Source organism: Aquarana catesbeiana, linkage group LG01 (assembly GCF_042186555.1).
Source record: "Aquarana catesbeiana isolate 2022-GZ linkage group LG01, ASM4218655v1, whole genome shotgun sequence".
Taxonomy (NCBI): Eukaryota; Metazoa; Chordata; class Amphibia; order Anura; family Ranidae; genus Aquarana; species Aquarana catesbeiana.
In genome coordinates this window covers 420,794,926-420,822,025 of record NC_133324.1, presented here as the reverse complement: position 1 = coordinate 420,822,025, position 27,100 = coordinate 420,794,926, and the positions used below count along the sequence as shown (strand labels likewise).

General features: G+C 40.6%; 1 protein-coding gene across 2 annotated transcripts in view; it reads left to right on the top strand.

Annotated features, from left to right (window-relative positions):
- The window catches only part of ZDHHC21 (zDHHC palmitoyltransferase 21), a 63,065-nt gene extending 37,241 nt beyond the window's left edge, over positions 1–25,824 (top strand). The window contains exons 5-7 of one of the 2 annotated variants that reach the window (XM_073635647.1): positions 2,888–3,004; positions 16,971–17,014; positions 21,795–25,824. In XM_073635647.1, coding sequence (XP_073491748.1) covers positions 2,888–3,004; positions 16,971–17,014; positions 21,795–21,927 — 294 coding nt within the window. In that variant the 3' untranslated portion in view covers positions 21,928–25,824. The remainder of the gene's footprint in view (positions 1–2,887; positions 3,005–16,970; positions 17,015–21,794) is intronic. The other variant, XM_073635639.1, reaches the window with a different exon arrangement.
- The last annotated feature ends 1,276 nt before the right edge of the window (positions 25,825–27,100 follow it).

The window sequence follows — 27,100 nt, the reverse complement described above, 5'->3', positions numbered from 1 at the left end:
TGAGGCTCCTATTAGGACATTTTGGTGTGCAAACCTCTCCTTGAAATTATTGTATAAAATTTGTATATTCTAACCACCAGAGAGGATGGGAGTGACTTCATCTCCCTGTGTATTTGGATGTCATAAGAAAGTCTGCTCAACACAGGTAATTGGTGCTTACATGCCTGGCTTCTACCATCCGGGAGAATTTGTCCTGCCTTGTCCCGAGTTTTGCCAAGATTGTTGTATATGAGTGCTTTTCTCATACATTTTGCTGCAGCTTCCAGCAAAGGCAAAAAGATGGCACACAACTACATACAGCATTCTTTTCCAAAGATGCTTTTGCAGTGGTGAGCCCTCAAACTCGGTTTGTGTTAAGATGATATTCATTTGTTAAAGAGTTGTATTTGCCTGGCAAATGACTGCTCCCAATTTAGTGATATAATGTGTATATTTACTGGAGTCCGCATGGCATTCAGTTCTGTGTATTTGCTGTGTGCTTCTGCATCTGGCATGTTATCATTTAACATACAAGGAACAAAAGAACACAATGTAATCGGCTTACAAAGATAGCAAGCAAGCACTGGAGCTGTCCACACGTGCCATCAAAGCTTTATTTCACACATTTACCTGACACGCAGACATCTTCGTCACACAGTTGGCAAGCGTGTTGACTCTTTTCTGGCAAAGTAAATTGGGTAGAGATCAACTGTACAGTGTGCTTATATAAGCGTTGCAGATGATTACACACCATTTTCCTTTTAATGTATGTGATTAGTTTTATTAGGACAGAACTTGGACCAACTTTAGTTCACAAAAAAGTATATAACAGAAATGTAATGTTTAGTTTAAATATAGTCAGTCATATTCACATTCTAGGCCTCTGTGTGTGTCTGTGCACATCCACTTTTTCAGATGCACCATTTCCAAAAAACTGCCATATTTCTATGATGTAGAGGCAGACACTGCTTTTATTCCCTTTGCCTCTACAGCATTACACATGTGTAAATTGTTTTGATTATTGATGCAAAAACAGATGTGTAAGGCTGGCTGTACATGATACGATTTTCTTCTAAAATTTTCCTTTAGATTTACCAAAACCATATATTATGAGGTCAAATCTAAACACTTTCAATTTCTGTGCAATCAGGCAGACCCTTGTACTACATAGTTGAAGGTAAATCTAAAGGAAATTGAATAAGAAAATTGTACAATGTATGGCCAGCTTAAGGGTCCAAGATTGGGCAGCTAGACCCACCCTGCTTTTTCTTGGATGGTGTATAGTCCCCTGTTTTTTTTTACTCCTCCATATTGTGTCACACTTCTCCACCTACTCTGAGGCCCACCTCCTTTCCAATCCCGGCCACAGGCCTGTTACCCAAAATAAATGAATTACTGGTCCAGTTGCATTTCAAAGCTGACTTCCATGTTTCATTTCACTTTAGTGCTCCAAATACACAATTTCCTTTGCTAACTGCTGCAGTGGCTCTCAGCTTTGTATGTACTCTATATAGCTTCAGCTACATACAGTACACAGAGCTGGGTCCTGGCTATGAGAAAAGGACTTCCCATCTTACACCCAGAACAACAGAGTCTGGCTGAGCAACGCTCAGGTCAGAGGCACAGCACTACATCCTCTAGATCAGGGGTACTCCCATACACCTACTCCCCTGGGCCCAACCCATAGCTGGCATATAACTCCACTCATGTACACTTGGCAAAAAAAATGCTGCTTATGCAGGCTTTAGTTTTTTTTTATTATTCAGCCTGTGTAAGCAACTTTATGTTCACTTATTTGACCCTGCACTTTTAGGCGATTACAAGCATTTTGCGCTTTCAGGCTGAACACCCCCCCCCCCCCCCATCACAAGTGCGGGTTTTTTTTAGAGGAGCTTTCAACAGATACAAATGATTGACTCACATAAATGCTGTGCTTATGCACATTCAGCGTTTTCAAATGTATAGTAATTATAGTGAAAAATGAGCAGAGGGGAATGTTGTGATTAAAAAAAAAGGATTATAAAAGAAAATGCTCATAAACTCTTGTGCAATACGAGTCACTATGAGGGCTTTTTCTGACAATTTATGTAATTTTTTCGGCCACTTAGTGTGCATTCCCATATCTTCTCCCCTATCTCATATCACATTGTAATAAATGCCCACCTCTGCATCTCTTATAATTGCAGGCTCAAAATTCATCCCTGCCCTGTTCTCTACGGTCTGTTATTGTTTCATTTTTGCCCCTCACACACCAACGCAGTGCTTTGGTGTGAACTGGGCTTATTGGAAACCATGGATCTTTCTAATTGTGTTGGGTGTTACATTGAGCAACACAGCCCAGCATGTATGGTATGCATTGAAAAACTGCTTGATGGCTGGTATGCGCATAGTCGGGAAGCCAAAGTACAAGTGCATTCTTGTTTCTTTAACAAGGTATACTCAATACTCCTGTGGATACTTTGGGGGAAAGAGGCCTATAACCTAATGCTTCACTTCTTCCCGAGCCCAGACCTGAGGTATAATAGGATCTTCCTTCTCTCTGGTAAACATTCGAGAACTGGCATTTATATGGTGAATATACTGTACATGCTGATCTCAGAAGGTAAATTAGTCTATCCAGATCTCCTTAAATTTAAGGGTTCAAAGGACTCAATGTTGTGTTAAAATAGAAAAATCAGAAAACATCATTTGAAGGCAGTAGAGGTCCCTTAGTTTGATAAATAAAATTGATATAATCCAAGATCTGACATTTATTTATCGAAAAGGCATGGTTTTAGATTTACACAGTGCAGATAAGTTGGAAGGGGGTGTACGACAACATCTTGGTAAATGGTCAGATGTATGTTTTTTTAAAGTAAAAGTTCTATACAGCTGTGTATTGTGTTAATGAGTTGTTCTGTATTTGCAGGATGTATTTGTGTTTAGACATGAGCTAGCAATGCTCAGAATATCAACTTTTATGGGTATTATCATGTTTGGAGGCATGTGCAGCCTTTTCTACACACAGATTGTTGGTATACTAACAGTAAGTAATTGTTTGTATTCATATTATATTTACTGATACATAAAGCCACTTTATATTTTTGAATTGTACATTGCAGTGTTCCCCCATTTGCACAAGCAAATGGCTAAATAATGCTTAAAAAGCAAAACATTTATGACTCCTATTAACAGCATTTAAAGTCTCAAAAAACTTTGTTAATGTTCTTATTCAGCAACACTGTTTTTTTCTGCACAGCTGCATATTATTATACATTTTATATTTGTTTATTTTTCATTTCAATAGTTTTTATTGATGTTTATCAGGAAACATGAACAACAGATGTTGATTGTCATACAGTATGCTGTGTTGACAAGGATCTTCTATTAAGTGCATATGACAGGGTAATCAAGCGTAATGAGCTATAAATGAACATTAAACTGCGGAGTTACTACTAAGTTCTGACGATATGTATGGTAGTGGGCATTGTTCTCACCCCTGGGCACCCCATTGGGGACAAACTGTGCTCTGAGGGGAGACAACACTATCTTCTGTAGTACTCCTTTAACCATATATATTAACTATAGTGAGTGAGTGGTTGCCACGCTTGTAAAACAGTAAGGGGGGGGGGGGGGGGGTAGAAAAAGAAGTGAGGCATATAACAGAAGTGATCAAGTCTACTGCATATACCCAATTTGATGTAGAAATATAGCTGATTACTATAAACTGTAAGTGGTGGTCAGTTAAGGAAAGCTGAAAGAGTTCTGCTGAAACCATTCCAGCCATTGAGACCATTTGGCCTGAATTGAGGTATTTGTTTATTTTTATCATGCAACAGTATATTAGATTAGGTAATGAATAAAATGATGACATATGTCACCAGCCAGCGGTATATTCTATTCCACTGGAGCATCATGGAATACACCCATCTACAGTATGTTATGTGAGGGAAAATTAGTTTGTCATATCCCGTGACAGTAAATTATATTTTTCAGCTGTGTATTTATATTAGACAGCAGCAGCAACTGATCTCATTAGGCAATAAGTTTATAATTACTCAGGATATGATCTTATATGACTTAGCAACGAATGTATTATACCTATCAAAGGCATAGTGCAACGGTATAATTATATTGATGATTAACTTATTATGCTGGCCAATGGCATTTCAGCCCTCTCCCCTCCTGAAATCAGTTAAAAGAAAATTTTGGGCTTTTTTTTTTTTTTTTTTCAAAAAAAAAATCATGCTTACCTAGGTGGATACAGCATAAGTCCCCCGCCAGTTCTAAGACTGAGAATCGAGCAATCACTGATCGTTTGGTTCTCAGAGCTTCGTGAGCAGAGAGCTGGTGACTGTCAGTCACCAGCTCTCTGCTCTTCCACCCTGGGCTCGCTGCAGATCGAAATGCGCTTCTGTGATCCACAGGAGAAGTACAGCCAAACGAGTTTTGACTGTACTTCTTTAAACACCGCACCTCTCAGTCAGAGCTTTATCTGCTTTCCTTCCAGTAACTGACCTCTGACAGTCTCATGTCTCCTTTACCTCTTTTTAAAGACCAGTACATGTCCCAGTAGTGCTGAGTAATCTGTTGTATAAAGCCTTTCATTGATTGGTTGATTCCTCAGCCAGAGGGTGGAGCCATGTACTGTTTTTGCTCAGGAGCAGAGGTAATACAGACTTGTGGCTGCTGCTACAGGTTTGCCTGCTTTATTCAGGGGTCAAACCATCTCACTGGTTGGTGATCAAGGAACAAGACCTTTGAAGAACTACAGTTACCAAACAGATCTATGCACCTAGCCTCCCCCCAATCATAGATCAGTGCGCTGTAAATTTATTTTTTGCACTAGATTAACTTTTTCATCGAAACTTTCATTCATGTGACCAATCCATTCACATCACTGTGGTGGGCAGGGAGCTAAAATGTTCACTGAGGTGCGCATCCGCTCAGGGACTACATTTCTCATTAGGCTTTGCAATTCAAAGCTGCTGGTAGTTTAAGTCAGTGTAATATTTGAGTGCAGGAAGGAGAAGATTATTTTGAGTAAGTTCCTGGCTACAGCCAAATACAACACAACATGGAGTGAGGGTGGATGTTACTGGGCAGTAGCAAAGAACATCATTCTACTGGTAATGTCCACTTGTGACAGTGGCAACATTTAATCACCTCTATAGTTCTGGGATCTGCACTGGGATGTGCTGATGACAGCCATATGGGACATGAGGAGGCTGTGTAACACAGACGGAAATTAGTAAAACAGTGGGGAATTGTTTTTCCTAAGATCTGCTGCGGATGGATCTCATCAGTGGTGGAGATTCAGGGCTGTTGACTAGATGGCCCTCTACTGCTTAAGGGAAGTAACAAGAAAAATTAAAATAGATTTAGCTTCAAACTTACTTTCAAATAGGTCTTTCTACTTGATAAGTAGGGGGACCTTTTAAATAACCGTTAAGGGGAAGGGTAATGCAAAACTCTTCCTGTGGTTTTTATATTATCATTTTTTTTTTTTTTTTTTTTTTTTTTCTTAGCAGCCTTTTCCCATAGCTGCACTGGGAGAACAATTTTGGTTGACATTTATTTCTGTTTACTACTTGTGCATGTGCCAGACGTGTGCACAGTGCTTGTGAACAAGCAATCATTGACTGCTCAGATCACAGGAAAAATGCAGTGTTGTATGAGTAATTGTCAATCAAAGTATCACAACACTGCACTGAAAACTGATAAATGACCTGGTAATAAGGGGGTATCATTGGCTGGTACTCAACTGATTAAGTAGTGTTTACAGAAGATAATGGAGCAAACTTGCTGATGCAAAATATAATAAATATAATATATATGTATGTATGTATATGTGTGTGTGTGTGTGTGTGTGTGTGTGTGTGTGTGTGTATATATATATGTATGTATGTGTATGTATGTATATATATATATATATATATATATATATATATATATATATATATATATATATATATATATAATTAATTTTTTTTTTTTTAAGATTATAACATTTTATTATTTCTGGACAACCAAAACCGTGCTGACAGTCTCATGCAGGTACCAAGGTTTGCATGTATATTTTATACGTTCTTCTTTAGCTGCTGTAACCATCTGTTGCCTGCATTGTAGTGTGGTGTCAATATAGTATGGGTACTAATAGATATACACTGTTTCACCTATCTTAGATTTTTTTTTTTTTTATTAAACCTGGCCTACGAAAATCACTAAGATCAGCAAATTTCCAAATACAGACTTTTAAATTTACAATTTAGTCATGTTCCAAAATTGTGAACTGAAGCAATACGCTTTAACACATGCTTATATTTGCAGTTAGCTTTATATGCTGTCCGGTGATTTATAGATCCCTCCAGGTAGGCCTTGAATAATTAATGGGCCATAAGTCTAGTCCTAGTCTCATTTATATTAATCATGTTGATAAATGAAATCTGTGGCGGGATTGGACATTCTGCCTCAAATGTTAAGTGACTTGATATGAAAAATGTGACACTACTGTTCCATGTTTTATAGAAAAGTACAATGTTTGTAATATAAGCTGTATCTCAGAATTGCAGAAAAAATTTACAAATTTTGTGCCCTGCAGGTTTTTCATGTCTTCTGATCATTTTGTTTATTATAAAGGAGTTGCTTAAAGGTCCCTATGATACCTACAAACATTAGAGTAGGATGACTCCACCAAAGTTTTAGATGTTTTCACAGATGTGTAAGACGGTATCCACTTTCATATATATGTTCAGATTGTTTTTTACCAAAAAGATGAAAAGAAATTATAAGGCAATTATGAACAGGAAATGTTTGTAATTCATAACACCTCCCAAGATCCTAATTCCATGCAGAACAATTTTTGTTTAGAATCCTAGGTCATGTGTAGTCTTACCTTAATGCTGCACTTTTTCCTCCTACTATAAGCATTAAGTAATCCATCTCTAAAGTGCTATGTGCTATTGTGCAGGAACTTCATATGCCAATGGTTGGTCGCATTGCATGCGCTCCCTGTGCAGGGGACTATTCCAGTATCCACCGCCTTGTAGTTTTAAACTGTAGCACCACCTGTAGTAAGCAGATCTGCAGTTTTCATCTTCCCTGGTCTTTACCCACATATGCATGCCTTCATAACGTGACTGATCGCATATTCATTAGGAAGCTGACTGCCTCTGCACCTTTCAGACAGTAATAGTCTGACAGGTGCAGGTAGACCTGGGGACGAAGGAATGCAAGCAACATAGTACATTTATCCCTGACCAAAAAATGCCCATATATCTTCTCAGATAATGAATGGGTGGGAATCATGGAAGATGTAGTTTCCCAGCAGGCACATGTTAATAGAAAGTGGCAGTAGGAATATGAGACCTTCTCTCTATTCACATGCTATCCTCAAGGTGATAACTCTCTTTACACAATCAGTAGAAGTAAGGAAATGGTGGTGTATCAATGTGAGCAGGCATCACTTGTGATGGCTACATTTTGTATAGGTAACACATTAGGAATGTGGTGTTGGCTGAAAACTGGAGAAGGGTGCTCCTGTTCTTTCTGGATGATGCAGTCTGCATTATTGTGGTGTGATTTTTGCTATTGTTGGTTGATGGAATATGGTATTATAGCAAGGTATGTTCTTGTGACTGTTTACATAATTTGGTGTTGCAGTACAGTGTGGAATGTTAAGGTGGCATTACATATTGGGTTCAATTTAACAACATACTGTAGTGTGTGTTGTGTGTTTTTTTTTTTTAAGTATTTTTAGTTGGTCAAATACAAACAATATAGATTTTTAACTTCATAGTTTTTTTATAAAAATGTTTATTACCATTTTTCGAGTATAATCGCTTTGGTAGTTAGTGTGGTTGACATTTGACCAGGGTAGTAATGTATAATACAGAGAACATTAACATTGCTAAGCTTCTTCTTAAAGTGTTAGGCTGGGTTCACACTATTGCGAATCGGATGCAGATTTGCCGCGTCCAATTCACATGTCAGGAGATTGTGACCGGCTCTCAATGGAGCCAGTTCACACAATCCCAGGATTGGCTCCGGTGCGAATTGCACAGGAGTCCTATGCGTCTCCTGGTCTGTTTTAGGTCTGAATTCAGCCAAAAACTCGGACTGAAATTGGACCTGAAACAGTAAACAGGGATGCACCGGACCCTTGCCGTGAGCTGCTCCGTGCTGCAGTGTGAACCCAGCCTTAGAGTCTGAATTACTGACCTGTGACAACTATACAGACCAGGACATGTAAAGTCAGAAGACCTAACAAATCCTCGAGTGTGAAAGCCAGAGGATAGGTATAGCAGCTACATAACTTGCATCTCCCTCACCCAGGTTAAAAACAAGAAAGGGATCTTGATCTTTTAACTGCAGTCTTAAAGCAGAACTATTTTTTTGGTTTTTTTGTTTAACCACTTGACCTCCAGAAGATTTACACCCCCCCCCCCCCCTCCCCATGACCAGCCCATTTTTTGCAATGCGGTACTGCGCGACTTTAACTGACAATTGTGCGGCCATGCAACGTTGTACCCAAATTTTTCCCCACAAATGCGATCAACCATTTTGGAAAAAAAAAAAACAATATTTTTTACTTTCCGCTGAAAAACATATCCAATACATTTAAAAAAAAAAAAAACAAATTTTACTTTATACATTTTGGCCAATATGTATTCCACTACATATTTTTGGTGTAAAAAAAAAAATCCCAAAAGGGGAATATTGATTGGTTTGTGCAAAAGGTATAGCGTCTACAAACTATGCGAGGAAGTATATGAAAAGATCCGGACAGCCACACACCGGGAAAAAATGCAAGTGTCTTTATTGTAAAATCAGGATCATAGAGCATACAGGACACTGTAGCGGAAAAAAAGTACAGACAAAACGACTAACGCGTTTCACACTTATGCCAAGTGCTTACTACAAACTATGGAATATATATTGGAGTTTTTATTTATTTTTATACTACTAATGGTGGTGATCAGCGACTTTTAAAACGGGACTCCGCTATTGCGACAGAGTTGGACACTTTGTGGGAACAAGTGACGCTAATACAGTGATCAGTGCTAAAAATATGCACTGCTGTCCCTGTACTAATGACACTGGCAGGGAAGGGGTTAAACATCTAGAGCGATCAATGGGGTAAACTGCGTGCCTAACCAGTGTTTTTTGTGTCGTCATCTGTTTGCTGCTTTTTATCAGGGAAGAATCAGTGCCCGCCCCCAGTAGGAGGAAGTGCAGATTCATATGTGTGTGTGTATATGTATGTGTATATATATATATATATATATATATATATATATATATATATATATATATTTATTTATTCTGCACAGTAGCAGGAAATCTGCTATGGGGTGGTCAGTAAGTGGTTAATACAAACTCTCCTCAATTGCAAGTTCAAAACATTGCATGTGTGCACACTTGTAAAATAGTCTTATGTCTAGAAGGTCTCCCAGCTGTTGTGCAGGAGCTGGAGTTCTCTGTGACCTCATGGTTGAATGTTGCAAATTTCACAGCCCAGCGGTCTTAGGCTCGGTTCACACTAGGGGCGGCACGAGGCGACCTGCACACGACATCCACGGCGACTTGCAAAACGACTTCTGTATAGAAGTCTATGCAAGTCACCTCAAGTCGCCCCAAAAGAAGTACAGGAACCTTTTTGTGTCGCTCCTATTAGAACGGTTCCATTGTACAGAACGGGAGGCGACTTGTCAGGCGACTAGGTTGCCTGACAAGTCGCCCCTGTGTGAACCGGCACTTAGGCTTTCCACATCTCTCTCTTAGTATGTCATTATTCTTCTACGTTTATATATCGAGCAGAAACCATCACTGCACACAAAAATGTTCTCTTAATACTGTCCTGTGTTCTCGCTTCTTTTTTGTTGATGTTTTTAAAAAAATGTTTTTTAAAAGTAACTGAAAAAAAGAGCAGGAGAGGTGGAGGATTGGGTAATATTGGGATTGGCTAACTGCCATAATATGTCTTAGATTGATTAATTCACTTCCTCAAATGGTAGCACTGCCCTCATCTACCTCTAAGGCCTCATTCACATGAGGCGGATCCGCTCAGTGTTCAGTTCCGTGTAATGTGCAATTTCAAAGTGTTTTATAAAAAATAAGACACTTTTTAATTCTGCTTTTAACATACTCATGCTTTAAATGTGCAAGCCCTACCCTTCTATTTTACCAGAATATTTTAAAAATGTATATGTGACTCTTCTTAGTGGGTGATTTCATGTCTCTGTGAAAGATCCCTTCCCCTCGAATGCTGCTGTGTACAGCACGCACAGGCAGATTATATGTGACCCAGATAAAATAATTAGACTTTACCCAGACACTTGTATGGAATGAATAGATCTGGTAATCTTATTTTGTAAAAGTTAAAAATGTCCTTCGTCTCTCTTAACATGACCAGATGTTTTCAGTTTGACTACATCCTTCAAACAGACTAATCTGTAGCCTAATTTTAAAGGATTATCATGATTTGTTTCTGTTATGTAAATTACATCATTGCATTAGTTGGTTTGCTTGGGAAATATATGTGTGAGATGTGGCCTTCTTTTGATGCTATTTATTTAATTTAAATATTTCTTTCTAATTGTATCCAATCCAGCCTGCCAGAGCTCATGTATTCTTAAAGTATTCTGTAGGTTATCAAATTTTAAAAAAATCCCTAGAAAACAGATCCCTAGCATGGCCGGATCTAGGGGGGTGCTGGGGTGGGCTGCGCACCCCCAGATTTCAGTTGTGTCGTCCCCCCCCCCCCCAAGCCAAGGAATAGCCTGTGTTTGTTCCACCCACCGCCACTGTCAGCGCTACAGCACTAGATATATCCATATGTAAATTTAAGTATAATTGATGCTGGGCAGTCCTAGCGACCAACCCACGTAATTGCTCTGCCCCCCGCATTCAGTGGAGGACAGAACTTCCTCAGCTGGACCTGGTGCTGGTTTTATTGAATAACTTCAATAAAACCAGCAACTGTTGGAGCAATGAACACTTTGGTCAGGACAATGTAATGTGCAACATATTGTATAAAGCGCAGGGGTCAGGAGTAAGTAATGTACAAAACAGCATATAGCGTGCATCAGTCAGGATGAGCCCACCTGTTTACATCAGATTCCCCACTTACAGCAGGAATTATCTTAAAAGTTCCCCCTCAAACGAGGTGAGGGTGAGGAGGAGTGGGGCGTCCTGTGCAAGTTCACCTTACAGATTTTTCTGTAAAGGTGAACTTACCCTTTTTAAGGTAGGCTCAGACAAAGCGATCGCTTTGAACAAAAGCATATGTGATGGAAACATTTTAAATTTTTAAAAATGATCCTTCATTCTGGGTTTTATGTGTATCTTTTGAGACTGTCACTTATGACACAGTAAGTAGGAGTATTTTGTGGGTACAAAGAATGTGGTATACAGTATGTGTGCAGTGTACACAGCAGGTAGGCACTTTTTCACAATTCTATTTAAGCATTCCCCTTTAAGCCCTTCACACTGTTAAGCAAAATCTGTCCTCTGCGTCACTTACTACTGGCCTCTGAACCCCTCCTCCCTTACTACTGGCCCCTGTCCTCCACCCTGCTGACCGCTGTACCCTGCCCTGCTGACCTTCCATTCCCCACCCCGCTGACTGCGCCCCCACATCAGACAGGCTAGATCCAGCCCTTATCCCTAGCCAGTGTTACAAAAAAACCTTCAGCACTTCTAATGGCATTTAAGGATGTTCACCCCTCCCTACCTCCTGCACATTTGTATTGGACAATGAAGCATCCCGTGGGCCAGTAGGAGTGCAAGCAAGGGGAGGGTAACTGCTACACACAAGGTTTTTTCTTAATGCATAGAATGCATTAAGATAAAAAAAACCTTCTGCCTTTACAACCACTTTAACTGTAGAAGATTTGTATCTTTACTTTGCATTCATTTTTACTTTCAATAGTTTCAATCTACTAAGCTGTAACAATTTTATTTTTTTATATTATTTAACAGTTTTGTGACTGTTAATCTCTGTTCTGCTTCTATTCTGCTAAAACAAAAATGACAGTTATGACAAATTAATGCTTGTTATAGTTACATAAATGAACCTTTTGTCTGGCCACCTGAAGTCTAACACTTGCTGCTATGTCACCTACCTGACATCACATACTGCACACCCAGAGACATTGGTTCATTGTGAGGTTACTTGACATGGCAGCAACTGTGTTGATGGAGCTAGACTAGTGATTATATCCCTCTAAACAATTTAACTTTATTTTGCTGTCACCTCAATTGCAGCTCACTGCAATCATTGTGTCAGGCACTCTGTCCAATTGAGGAGGTAAAGCATAAATCCATCATAACTTAGCCTGAGCTTTTAGAAATGTTGAAATACATATGGCCAAGTATAGTAAAGGAAGTGGTGCAGGGGAGGCATGCTTCTTTGCCTTACAGGCTGCATGTCTGGATAAGGGTCTGGTAAGAATATCAAAAGGAATACCCACCCCATTTTTTTTATTATTGTCCTTTTTAGAAAACCTACATTGTACTATTCTGTAACACTGCATACAGGTTTAAATTAAGGATTAGGTTGGGTAACTGTTAGTCTTAACTATCTTGTCTTTGAAATATTTTGCTTTTATTTGGTGTGATATATGCATTGTTAAAATGTATGCCAAATATTTTTGGGTAACATATTGACATTTCATTTCTTTTACATACAGTGGGGACGGAAAGTTTTCAGACCCCCTTAAATTTTTCACTCTTTGTTATATTGCAGCCATTTGCTAAAATCATTTGTTCATTTTTTCCTCATTAATGTACACACAGCACTCCATATTGACAGAAAAACACAGAATTGTTGACATTTTTGCAGATTTATTAAAAAAGAAAAACTGAAATATCACATGGTCCTAAGTATTCAGACCCTTTGCTCAGTATTTAGTAGAAGCATCCTTTTGACCTAATACAGCCATGAGTCTTTTTAGGAAAGATGCAACAAGTTTTTCACACCTGGATTTGGGGATCCTCTGCCATTCCTCCTTGCCGATCCTCTCCAGTTCTCTCAGGTTGGATGGTAAACGTTGGTGGACAGCCATTTTTAGGTCTCTCCAGAGATGCTCAATTGGGTTTAAGTCAGGGCTCTGGCTGGGCCATTCAAGAACAGTCACGGAGTTGTTGTGAAGCCACTCCTTCATTATTTTAGCTGTGTGCTTAGGGTCATGGTCTTGTTGGAAGGTAAACCTTCGGCCCAGACTGAGGTCCTGAGCACTCTGGAGAAGGTTTTGGTCCAGGATATCCCTGTACTTGGCCGCATTCATCTTTCCCTCGATTGCAACCAGTCATCCTATCCCTGCAGCTGAAAAACACCCCCACAGCATGATGCTGCCACCACCATGTTTCACTGTTGGGACTGTATTGGATAGGTGATGAGCAGTGCTTGGTTTTCTCCACACATCCCGCTTAAAATTAAGGCCAAAAAGTTCTATCTTGGTCTCATCAGACCAGAGAAACTTATTTCTCACCATCTTGGAGTCCTTCAGGTGTTTTTCTTAGCAAACTCAATGCGGGCTTCCATGTGTCTTGCACTGAGGAGAGGCTTCCATCAGGCCACTCTGCCATAAAGCCCCGACTGGTGGAGGGCTGCAGTGATGGTTGACTTTCTACAACTTTCTCCCATCTCCCGACTGCATCTCTGGAGCTCAGCCATAGTGATCTTTGGGTTCTTCTTTACCTCTCTCACCAAGGCTCTTCTCCCCCAATAGCTCAGTTTGGCCGGACAGCCAGCTCTAGGAAGGGTTCTGGTCATCCCAAACGTCTTCCATTTAAGGATTATGGAGGTCACTGTGCTCTTATGAACCTTAAGTGCAGCAGAAATTTTTTTGTAACCTTGGCTAGATCTGTGCCTTGCCACAATTCTGTCTCTGAGCTCTTCAGGCAGTTCCTTTGACCTCATGATTCTCACTCATTTGCTCTGACATGCACTGTGAGCTGTAAGGTTTTATATAGACAGGTGTGTGGCTTTCCTAATCAAGTCCAATCAGTATAATCAAACACAGCTGGACTCAAATGAAGGTGTAGAACCATCTCAAGGATGATCAGAAGTAATGGACAGCACCTGAGTTAAATATATGAGTGTCGCAGCATAAGGTCTGAATACTTAGGACCATGTGATATTTCAGTTTTCCTTTTTTAATAAATCTGGAAAATGTCAACAATTCTGTGTTTTTCTGTCAATATGGGGCGCTGTGTGTACATTAATGAGGACAAAAAAAATGAACTTAAATGATTTTAGCAAATGGCTGCAATATAAGAAAGAGTGAAAAATTTAAGGGGGTCTGAATACTTTCCGTCCCCTCTGTATATTGAAATGCATAGTACCAATACTGCCAAAGCAACCATATCTATATGTAAAAGCTCAAAATCAATGTGGTGCACATGGTTTGATGTCATGTATCTATGTTGCAGCTGAATGCAACATTAGATCTGATTATTTACTATGAAAAGCATAATCTTAAATGTATTCAGTTCATGTAAAAACATTGACACGCATAGGGGGAAAAAAACACATTCTTCCGCATTCTTCTGCATACTGAGAAAAACCTCTCTAGTGTGAATAAGCTCTTGATAGTTAAAGACTCTTGTCTGATTAATTGGGTCTTTATTGACTAAGTAAATGTAATGTGCCATTAATGTGATTAGCAGAAATCACAGGTAAAATGAGTTATCTTGTTAGAAGTGGATGAGAGTTAAATACATTACTTATAATTTGCTCTAAGCAGCCTTGTGTGTTTAACTTCAAGCATTGCTTGACCTCCTGCAGTGCATGACTGGCTGTCTTCCATTTTATCTGTAGGCACATGTTGGGGGTGCTGTTGGGCAGATCTTGCATGTTGCTGAGCTTGTGCTAATCCTGATGTAATGAGCAACAGCCTTTTGGTCTTCTAAAAAAAAAAAATGTTCGGAGGTCTTAAGCGTTTATTAATTTAAATTCTACCTAGCAATATTTTTTATCATGGAATTTTGTAATCATTGGTATTGTTATATGATGACCTTAAGTTGATTAATATTTTCTCAAAACACAAGAATACAGTGTACAAATTTCACAGATTTTTTTTTTCTTTTTAAGATGGACCTTTACCCTTTTTTTCACCAAAATTCACATCAGCATGCAGCTCTGTACACTTATGTAAAATCACCTAACATACATTTCTTTAAAATTTGAAATTTTTGCTTTTACCTATGCTTTGATGTTTCCACTTCTCAGTTTCCCTGAGGCATTCGTGACATAGCTAGGGCCTTGTGGATGCCCCCTGGGTAGGCAATGCCACCAGAGTGACTTTAGGGGAATCTTGTTTCTAAATTGCAAGGTCTCACAGTATTGCCACACAGCGCTTGTGCAGGATAAAGCGCATGACCTCGGGCATCTCATCTATGCTATACAACATTACACTTATCTGTTGTTTGAAAAAAATCCTCCTATGATCTTGCAATGTCTCTGGGAAGACTGTTGTTTTTTTTTTTTCTTTCTCCAAGATGAATGCAGTGTCATATGGTGCATGTGTGAAACTGATGATGTTGTATGCTTAATTTGGTACATATGCAGTATCACCTTACAGCAAGCTGAGGCGAATACTCCATCAGTGGGCTGGCACAGAAAGCCGTCTGCCAACTACCTTAATTTTGAAAATGGTGCAGGAAAGCCACAGGCAGCATGAAAAGGCTAGCCATTAAGAAAAGGGCACTTAGACATATACAGTATTTAAGTTTATTTGTTTAGCTACACACTTGTGTAGTGTTGGCATTTTTTAAAGAGGTGTGGGCAAGTCTTTTCCCCTGTATACATATTTCTGTGACTGAACAATCATTTGGATATAAAAAATGTTAAATTATACCAGAACATCAATTAGATTGGCCTCTGGGGTTCCAGACAGAAGGAAACTATGGCATGTTTACCACAGCTGTAGGAGCTTGAGTATATGCGCATTTTCCAAGTCTGTCTTTTGCATTTGAACGCTGTGTTGCTCAGATGTATGCTTTCAAAGACAAAATACATACAAAGCCATTTTATCTTACATTGCCTGGAATCGAAACTTATGTCATTAGGACTTGTTGCTTCTAAAGAAATGCACAGCAGGTTAAACAGCATCAGAACTGTCACTAAAGTATAGGGAGTTTGCTGACCCACATTTTGAAATCCGTGCCGATCTACACAAGCATCAAAGTTTTCCTGCATAGCTGATTCACCAAAACACTTCTGAGCATCTCTCAATTGACGGGGCAAATTCAAAGTAACAGTCAGTGGCACGGTGTTGCACCTGATCAAACCGTGGGGTTTATTTACTAAAGGCAAATAGACTGTTCGCTTTGCAGGTGAAGTGAAGCCCTGGGAAAAATGAGGGTCGTACTGCTGACTTCCATCATCCAATCATATGCAAGCAAATTGCATTTTTTTTCTTTCTTTTCTTGGCATATGATTTGACTATTCTTTACAAAGTGAAGTTTCACCACATTTACTAAACTCTGTGGAAAATCTCTTGCAAACTGATCAGTGTACATGTTTTTAAAAATACATCCCCCCCCCCGTGTGAGACTATTATTTCTCTGTATTTTAGTATTGTGCAGTTATCAATAATAAAGTATTCTACAGTCCAAAATGGATATCCAAAATATGTTTTCTATGGAAAGAATAAGAAAATCTGTCAGTTGGGTTTATTTATGAATGCAGTCTCAAGAACAATGACTTGCCAAAAAAACGATTTTTATTGTAATCGTATCATTCAAAATATGAATTATGATTAGTTGAAGCTGCATCGATTTAGGTGTGCTTATATTTTTTACATTTTGTAGTGCTTGTTATTCATTTAGACTTGAGGCAAATATACTGTATATTTTCTGTTACATTTAGTGACCCTAGAATATTTTTGAATCAACTACCATTTCCGTTTACCATAAAAACCAAATACCATATAAGTTGTAAGACACGGGTACCACCCACACTAATGTTGATGCTCATTCTTTTTTTTTTTTTTTTCTCAATTTAGGATATGACCACTATAGAAAAAATGTCCAACTGCTGTGATGAAATGTAAGTAATAGAATTTTTTCAGTATATATGTAACAAATGACATATAAAATTTTTTCTTGTTTTTTTTGCCCGTGCATTGCAAAGCTGCAGGTTTACTTAAATTCCTTTTTCCTAGCAGCACATGACAAAAGAAATATCTGGTTCTTCCAGGGGCGGACTGACAACACTCAGGGCCCCCGGACCAAATAAAGCAAGGACCCCCTGTCAGGGCCCACCCCTGACCCCACCCCTGACCCCACCCCTGACCTTGCCCTTACATTTTGCACAAAGTACAACTCCTGCCTCTTTTTTATTTATTTATTTTTTTAATGGAACCTGGAGGGGGGTCTTTCTCTAACAGTGTCCATTAGAGAGTCTTTGTTAGAGAGAGAGACCCCCCCCCCCCAGACCCATTAGAGACTACAAGGGAGTATAATGGGACCTGGAGGGGGGCCTCCTTTTTAACAGAGTGTACAGTGATCACCTTCATTCACTCTGGACCTCATAGGACCCCCTCCTTGTGCCATGACTCTCACGCCTTCCCCAACCTCTCACAAAGTAGAAATAAAATTGGCACTGTGTAGAGCTCCTCTTACCTTAACTATGGGTACTGTAGCTGTGGCTGGTTCCTGCATCCTCTTTAGCTGGCTGGTTCCTGCATCCTCTGTGGCTGGCTGATTCCTGCGTCCTCTGTGGCTGGCTGGCTCCCGCGTCCTCTGTAAATGGCTCCTGTGGGTGGCTGGCTGGCACGCTGCTGTGGCTGGCTGGATCCCTGGTGTGTGTGGGTCACCGTGGGTGGCTAGCTGGCACCCTGGCCCTGCTGTGGGTGGGTCACTGTGGGTGACTAGCTGGCACCCTGGCCCTGCTGTGGGTGGGTCACCGTGGGTGGCTGGCTGGCACCCTGGCCCTGCTGTGGGTGGGTCACCGTGGGTGGCTGGCTGGCACCCTGGCCCTGCTGTGGGTGGGTCACCGTGGGTGGCTGGCTGGCAACCTGGTCCTGCTGTTGGTGGGTCACCGTGGGTGGTTGGCTGGCACCCTGGCCCTGTTGTGGGTGGTTGGCTGGCACCCTTGCTGGCTGGTGTGTCCTCTCCTCTTCTGCTGTTTTGGGCACTGTTTGCCGAGGTGAGGGAGGGGCTTGGAGGGAAGCGGTGGCCTTTGCCCTAACTGTGACGGTAGAACTAGTAGGTTTGCAGCAGGCCCTGTGTGCGGAGATGCAACGGCGCAACACATAATGACATGCGGGTCCTCTCTGTGTCCATTTTAAAGTCTCTTAGAAAAAGCCCTCTTTAGTGCCCATCAATGCATGAAAATGCTGCTGTGCCCCCTGTGCTCCTCCATTCAGAGTGGGGGCAGTCTAATACATGAGGTGTGTTAGTGGCCAAATCACCAGGTGAAAACAGAGGGGAAACGGCCTAAAAGAAAAACAACAAATGCAGCCACCACATCTTATGATAGGTAAGCTGCGATATATTACATTTTTGGTTTTGAGTTTAATACTGCTTTAATAAATTCAATTCTGCATGTATTGTCCTATCTGGAACACAACAAGTTCAATTCATCCAGGGTCTAGTATTCCCAGCATCAAACACCCTTGCATACCCAGATTCCCCATCTCCTACTTCTCATATCTTCAGAGGTGTTTTTGTCAGTTCTGGTTAGCAGTAGCAAACATGGCTTCTAACTTTGGTAAATAGAGAAAATCTTGCAGAACATAGTATTATGGCAGATGGTGATTAAATTGAAGGTTGCCTACACTATACGTAGCATGCTACTTCTTTCGTCATAGAGACAGCATTTTGAGTACAGGCTGTATGGTTCCTCACACTTAGCTCCCTTGCCTGTTCTAGATGTGGTTGTAAGTCCCTTGCATTCTCTTCTATAACTGAAACACTCAGCTCTTCTGCAAACACTGGTTTGCAAACTGGGGAGGTTGTCAGAAGACAATACACTGCAATCAGGAACCCGTAGCTACAGTTAGATCATAAGTTCACCTTTTTGCAGGTAAAAAAAGTGCATTTATTTATTTTCTAAGGAGCGTGCGGAGCATTGCACCCCCAATCGGCAGATAATGGGTGCAATTTCAGGTTCCTAAAGACTCAGCATAGCTGTCCATTTGTACTTTGTACAGGCAGGCAGTTACCTGAGAGCAGGAAGCTCAATGGACTATGAGAGCGCTCACCTGCACCCTCACAGATTGAGAACTACAAGCCATCAGCCACAGTGGCTGACAGTACTTGCACTGCGCTGTTTTCATATTGTGACAGTGGTTGCATGGCAAAGATCTTTTGCCTGCTTTCACAGGGAAGGGGATATACCTGTGTGGTGTGCAGATGCTGCAACATGTTCCATCCTAAAAACAGGTGGAACATGTTACAGATAAACTTATCCTTTAAACCTGTGGGACAGTCAAAGCTTGTCATGAAACCCACAGGCTAATTGATCAGTAGCCTACTAACCAGCTTAGTGAAGATTTACAGTTTTGAAAAAAAGGATGCTTTAAAAAATCCTAAAGAAAAAAAGACGACATAAAAGACAAAACATGTTTGCTTACTAATGTATGAATCCCAATATGCTGTATTCATTGTGGGCTGCATCAGCAGTATGGTTGCCCTCAAAGGGTCACTTGTATCTGAGGTGCACTATGTACAGACTGCAGAGTTTAGGATTACGTTATGTTGTTGGCAGGGCCGCTGTCAGGGGGGTACAGCCCATACACTTGTAAGGGGCCCCAGCATCTGGACGGGCCCGGCCGACTGGCAGGGATGTGAGAAGGCAGGGGCGGGTGCAGAGGAGCTCAGTGGATGCTCCTGTATGTGTGCCTTTAGGCTGCTGCTCTGTCATGAGCGGATATCGGGCTCTTTGCTGCCACCTCTGGCTATTTCCTGCATGTGTACCCCTCTGCATGTGGAAACAAGAGCTGGCACTAGGACCACCTTACAAGTAAGGGCTGTTGTGCAGTGGGGGGGCGGGGCTGTGTGTGTGTGTGACTGTGTACATGCCTGTGTGTGTGCATGTCTCTGTGTATACATGCCTGTGTGTGTACATGCATGTCATAATTATATATATACATATACACACACATACAGGTGTGAGTGGTGCCGAGAGCGTACAGGTGTGAGTGGTGCCGAGAGCGTACAGGTGTGAGTGGTGCCGAGAGCGTACAGGTGTGAGTGGTGCCGAGAGCGTACAGGTGTGAGTGGTGCCGAGAGCGTACAGGTGTGAGTGGTGCCGAGAGCGTACAGGTGTGAGGGGGGGCCGAGAGCGTACAGGTGTGAGGGGGACCGAGAGCGTACAGGTGTGAGGGGGACCGAGAGCGTACAGGTGTGAGGGGGGGCCGAGAGCGTACAGGTGTGAGGGGGACCGAGAGCGTACAGGTGTGAGGGGGACCGAGAGCGTACAGGTGTGAGGGGGGGCCGAGAGCGTACAGGTGTGAGGGGGACCGAGAGCGTACAGGTGTGAGGGGGGGGTTGAGAAATTACAGGTGTGAGGGGGGGCTGAGAAATTACAGGTGTGAGGGGGGGCTGAGGCACTGATGGACTTGGTGGGATGGCTAGTGGGCAGATTTGGTGGGACGGCCAGTGGGCGGGACCCTGGGGAATGTTGGTGGTCAGGCTCTGGGGGGGGGGGGGGGCAGGCCTAAAGTTGTATAAGAGGCCCCACAATTTCTGATGGCTGCCCTGGTTGTTGGTCCCACAAAATGACAAGAGCAGATGGTGACATGTCAGATCCAGTAAAAGCGCAGAAAGTCAATAGTACTCCAGTAGAGTTCTTTTCACAGTTTTTTTTTGGTGAAAAGAATTATCACATCTGAAAACGGCTGATGTTTGGGGCCTTGCAAGGTCCCAAAAGTAACTGACCATGTGACAGCCCAAAACGCTGGTTGTTTTCTTGTATGACGATTTTTTGACAAAAGCCATGAAAAGAACATCATTGGAGTACATGCTTTTTACTGATGTGGGGGTGATGTGAACTTGCCATTGACTTTTTTTTTTTTTTGACAATTAATGGCCATGGCAAAATATTTTTTCGTTACTTGTTTGTTGATGGATTGTGAATGAAGCAGTAAAAATATTGAAGCCTTTGTATTTGTATAAAGATATGACCAAGTGCGTGAATAGCCATGTGGCGCTTCTACAGAGTCCATTAAGATATTCCAGGCAGGTGTCAAGGAAAATTGAGGTTCTGTGGGGAGTTTCATTTAGACCACAGCTGATAACGTGGCTGATGATAGAATAGATACCATTTCCAAAGCCTATGAAAACCATATTGCAGAGAAATGGCTGCTGGCTATGCAGCTTGATGTATGTTTACTTAAATTTTCCATTATTCTGAGTTATTGTCAGCAAAATTACATAGGTTTTCAAAGTGCTGGCAACCCTGTCTCTACTAATTTCCTGTGGGGAGCTCTTCTGATAGGAACTGGAAGCAGCGTTTTCATCTTTTAGGTTTTTGCTTTTGTCCTTATGAGGGGAGTTTTCGATAAGACAAAATGGTATTTCCAGGGTTCAAAGAAGAATGAAAGGACTTGCCACTGTTTAGCTGACATGAATTCTTGTCATCCCTGGATTGTCTACAACTTCAGAAGTTGCCCTCTGTTGATTGACAATAAAGTTTCAGCCCCTGCTAGGTGGTGTTAAATCGCAGCTGCATGTCACAATGAAAGCAAAGCTGCATTTGTGATGCTAGGGAACACAATTCATTTAAGCCTTCTAATAGATCCCCAGCCAACCCTGTATTGTCTACACTGACTGAAATGCACCATGGGAATGCTGTCTTTCACTAATAATGCTGTCTTCTGTAGATCGAGAGCTCGAAAACCATGGCAGCAGACCTTCTCAGAAGTTTTTGGCACTCGCTGGAAGATCCTGTGGTTTATTCCTTTCAGGCAGAGACGACCACTGGGAGTCTCCTACTACTTTGCCAATCATGTCTAAACAGATGGATGGTGGGCACAGATGGATCCGCCACGCTGGAAGCAAGTTGCAGGTTTTATCTTAACAGTGCTATGACAGTCTTCAAGTCAATTATAATCCACCCACCAATCTTAGATATCACAAAGTGCCCCAGGCTTTGTTTTAATAGTGATCTCAATGCAGTTGTGGGAACAGTACAAGATATGTATTTATTTGCTGAACATTGTCTCCTTTCAAGATGTCCTATTTCCCCTCAGGACATATTGAACTCCCTCAGGCTACAAACTAAAACCATGAATTAAGATTTTTTCGTTGAAGTTGTGTTTTTTTTTCAACTTTTTTTCTTCTTTTTTTTTTTTTTTTTTATAATTGCACTGACAATACCTGATACATGGATTCCGTTTTGAATTCTTTTTTTTCTTCTTTTTTTTTTTTTTTTTTAGTTTTTGGTTTTAAGCTTCCTAACCAAATAGTAATTATTTTTGTATAATGTATAAAAAAAACTGTTGTATTTTACAAACCATTCGTTTTTAACTTGCTCCATTTTTTTGGACTACTGCTGCATACAGTGCATCACAAACTAATATACTGGAAATTTTAACTTGAATGACCAGATTTTATAACCACTGTACAAACTTTTATTTATACTGTATAATTTTTATCAATTTTTTTTTCTGTTGTTCAACCTATCTTTAAGATCATGTGGCTGGCTGTTAAAATGAATTATAATTATACCTGTCATGCAGTGTAGTAATATCATATATTTGTAGATTTGTGCTATACCTACAAATGTTGGCTGCTTTTATTTTTTTGTGTGGTGTACAGTTGCTGTATGCTGAGTCTCTAAAATATTCCACTGTTCATCTGGTGTGTTTGCATATATAGATTTTAAGAAGTAGAACTGGTTTAGAGCTATAGATATGATTATTTTATATGGCGCCAATATATACTGTATTACACAACACTATACAGAGTGTATATATATTTTCTTAAGGATTCAGATTGGGCATTCAGCTGGTTTGTACAATCACTTATGAATACACTGTATTCTGGCAAATGGGTGTCAGTGCCGGTTCACACTGGGGCGGCTTCAAAGTCGTCCGACTCTAAAGCTGCCCCACGCAGCAAGACCTCAGCACGGCTTGCAAACGACTTCTTTAACAGACGTCAACGAAAGCTGCTCCGAAGTCGCCCCCAAGTAGTACAAGAACCTTTTTACGGTTCCATTGCACTGCAGGGAGAGCAACTTGTCAGGCGGCTAAGTCGCCTGACAGGTCGGCCCAGTGCAAACCGGCACTACTACATACGGTATCTTGAATACAATACCTAAGGTGCATTCAAAGCTTTATTTGTTTTAAAGGTGTGTGGGTATAATAAACTGTGTAGATCAAATACTAAGAAGTTCCAAGTTATATTTACATGTCAAATGTAGAATGTTCCTATTAAATGTGCTACAAATATACCCTTTTTCCTTAAAATGTCTAATGGTATTTTCCATTATTTATGTATCAATGTTACCACAGCCACCTATTCATTATAGTACTACAATATCTGGGGAACATTTTTTCATATATTATAGTGTAAAGCTATGTAAGATTGTGTGACCTGAAATAAACTTTGAATCTTATGCTATCATGGGGAAACAGGGGACTTAGGAGGGAAGATTTTTTCCAAAAAACAGGTTGTGGATACTCCTAAAGACCATTTGAAGTCTCACACCTGTCATATCTTTTTATGGCCCTATACCTCGCATGTTATGATTTTGGGAGTGATTTTTGCTTGAACATGCCTGGGGAAAAAAAAACTTTTGCTGTCAGTGGAAAAAATGCCTCCTATCCTCTCCTCTCCTCTGCCCTGACATTCCTGTGAAATGGCTGCACCTCTCACCACAACTGTCCTCACCCAAATTTGTATTGGAGGAAGTGGAGGCCAGCTCTGTTAATGAGAGCTAATTGCAGAGAGCCCTGGGTCCTGATTAATTTTGGACTGTGCAGTTGTATTTTTTCTCACTCTGCATCACTGCTGTAACTAAAAAAACAGAGGTAGAGCTGGCCATACATGACTCGAAATTTGGCGGGTTCAGCAGGGACCAGTCAAATTTCAGTCCATATATGGACTCCCCTAGTTGTACAAAAGTTGATCTACCAATCAACTTCTGTACACCTAGCCTATCAGATAAATGCTGATTGATTTAGTGCCACAGGGTAAAGCCGGCAGTGCTGATCATTGCATTCTGATGGCGGGGGAAGTCTCCCCACCGTCAGAACACAATAGCTCGGGGAGTAATTCCCCCATCTACATCAAGAATGTGGATGGGGGAATCTGATCAGTTTTTTTTTTTCTTTTTTTGTTCAACCTGCTGGGTAAAGGAAAAAAACTGAGCCATTTATGGCCAGCTTGAGACTGACAACTGAGGTTGTTGGTGCAATATATGTCAGACTGCATATCTATTTGGGTTTTGAGGGCTGAATCGCAGTTTTTGTTGTGGTCATTTTAAATGGCATCCCAACGCATCTTCCCTAATTTTATTTATTTTCAGGTACTTGTATAGCGCTGTCAATTTTACGCAGCGCTTTACATATACATTGTACATTCACATCAGTCCCTACCCTCAAGGAGCTTACAATCTAAGGTCCCTAACTCACATTCATACATACTAGGGACAATTTAGACAGGATCCATTTAACCTACCAGCATGTCTTTGGAGTGTGGGAGGAAACCGGAGTACCTGGAGGAAACCCACGCAGGCACAGGGAGAACATGCAAACTCCAGGCAGGTAGTGTCATGGTTGGGATTCGAACCAGCGACCCTTCTTACTGCTAGGCGAAAGTGCTATCCACTACACCACTGTGCTGCCCATTACACCCTAATGCACCTGCATTGTAGCACCGTGCAACGCACAAAATTTCGTAACCAAAGATAAGTTCTATATGATTTTGGGCATGTCAGGGTATGTTGGTAGCCTATTCAAAATATATAGGGATGCCTTAACACAACACATACAAATGTACATTGTAAATGGGCCCTCAATCTCTCCCTTTACTGAAAATGTGTCTGAATACAAAATAGTAAAGAGATTTTAGCTTGGTAACATAGCTGCAAATAGCCCCAAATCACATATCTTTCGCCAGATATCCCAGGTTTGCGTCACCTTCCAACATTGGCATTAGTGGCTTTTTGTTAACCTATCCTCACCCAAGTCACTTCATAAACCAGGCTTGTGTGACAGTGAAGCTACATATCTGTTAATCACAAAGGGCACAAACAATTGTTTTTAAAATGATGGTTTAATACAGCTTTAGTGCTACATTTTTAATATTCTTTTTTTCCAGGTGTTGTAGTGGAATGGTCATCTTTAAATCATGCACATATTGATGATTTACTTTTCTGCCACTTAAAATGTTTGTGCTCCTTTTAAAACATTTTCAACCCAATCTTTTCAGTGAATGATTAATAATATAATAATATTTTTTGGAAAAAAATTACAATATGTTTACAAAATGGCAAATTGTTTGTATAATGGTGATATAGCTATCATCCACTAACCTGGTACATGTAGACCGTGTCTGTTTTTGTATCCTTAATTTTTCAGTACTGCTTCTGTTCTGTAGCTATGGACATAAGTCATGCGAGTGCCTACTGTAGTCACATGATCAGTTCTAGTGTTTTAAGAAACATTCAACATCTCTCTAGGCATGCAGCATCCTTGGCAAGCATCAAAGACAAAATCATTTGTTGCATTGATGTTCAGGCCATTGTGGGGCATGTATTTGGTATTACCATAAGCTCTATGTGCAGAACTCTGGGAAAATCAATGAACCAGTCACAAGATCTGTGCCTGAGAATTCTTGAAAGACCTACCCATAAGGCTGGCCATACATTATACAATTTTATTGCACAATTTTCCTTTAGATTTACCAAAACCATAAACACTTTCAATTTGTATCCAATAAGGTGGGCCCTTACATAGTTGATGGTAAATCTAAATTAAATTGAATAAGAAAATTGTATAATGTATGGCCAGCTTTAAGCTCCTGGTGCCAATTTTTTTTTTATAGAATGTCGTAGCCGACTGTCAACCTAAGTGGAAAGTAATTTTGATGGCATTGAAGAATCCTTCCACAAGTTTTGGTAGATGTTACAGTCTACTTAGCAGTTTGTTATGTCTGTCAGGATTGGTGGTGATCTATCTGACCTGACCATTATTAGGTGGCCATGAATTCTTCATAATTCTTCCGGTTATGAAGGATTCTGCAAGAGGTGTGAACCACCTGAAAACTCCAGGGTGAGCAGAAACTGAGCCCGGAATCATGGGTAGAGGTAGCGCCCTAGAAATAAACTAAGCCATGAGGTGACTCGGCCTACTAAACCCCACCTAGACAGGCTGAATTATGCTTTTTCAACTTGGTGTGAAGCATTTATTTTTTTTGTTAGTTGCCAATGATGGTTAGCTGCATAGGTGGTGACTTTAAGAGCCCTTTCACAATGGGGCGCGGACACTTTGGCTTTCACACTGGAGAGTCTTGAGAGACGCTTTACAGGCGCTATTTTTAGCGCTAAAATGCCTGAAAAGCGACTTCAGTTTGAAAAGGGTCTAAAAGAAAACCATTGCTGAAAAAATTAGTAGGCTTCCTACTTGGTTGGATGAATGCCCAATAGATCAAGCCTGACAACTAGGACTTCATATTTTCTTCTTTTAAAAATGTTTACAATATGTTTTTGGAGCATTGATGTAATTAGTCATCTTTGGTACAAGCACTGTGCCGTCAGACATTCCTTTTATGCCCCAATTCTATAGAAAATGTGTTTAGTGATTTCTGGTAACACTGGTGCAAAAGAACACATTTTATATGATAAGGGTTCCAATTAAGTTGCTTCCTCAACAGAAGCAACATCAATAGGTTATTGTTGGTTATATGGTAACGTTTTAAATCTTGTTTAAATCTATTACATGGTGATCGCAGGGGTGTATGTGTGGGTGTCTGTAGTTTGGGAAAGCATTAATCAGTGCCAGTACCAGAATACTGCTGTTACTTATGGTGGACAATGCTAAGTGGGATGAGAAGACCAATAATTATTTGTCTATGCATAGTGGTAACCCAGTATTTGGATTGGGTCCTATGTGGCAGATTTGAGTGGCTTAGTGGAAGTGACATTATTGACAATGAAGGTACATTGGATGAAACATTTGTC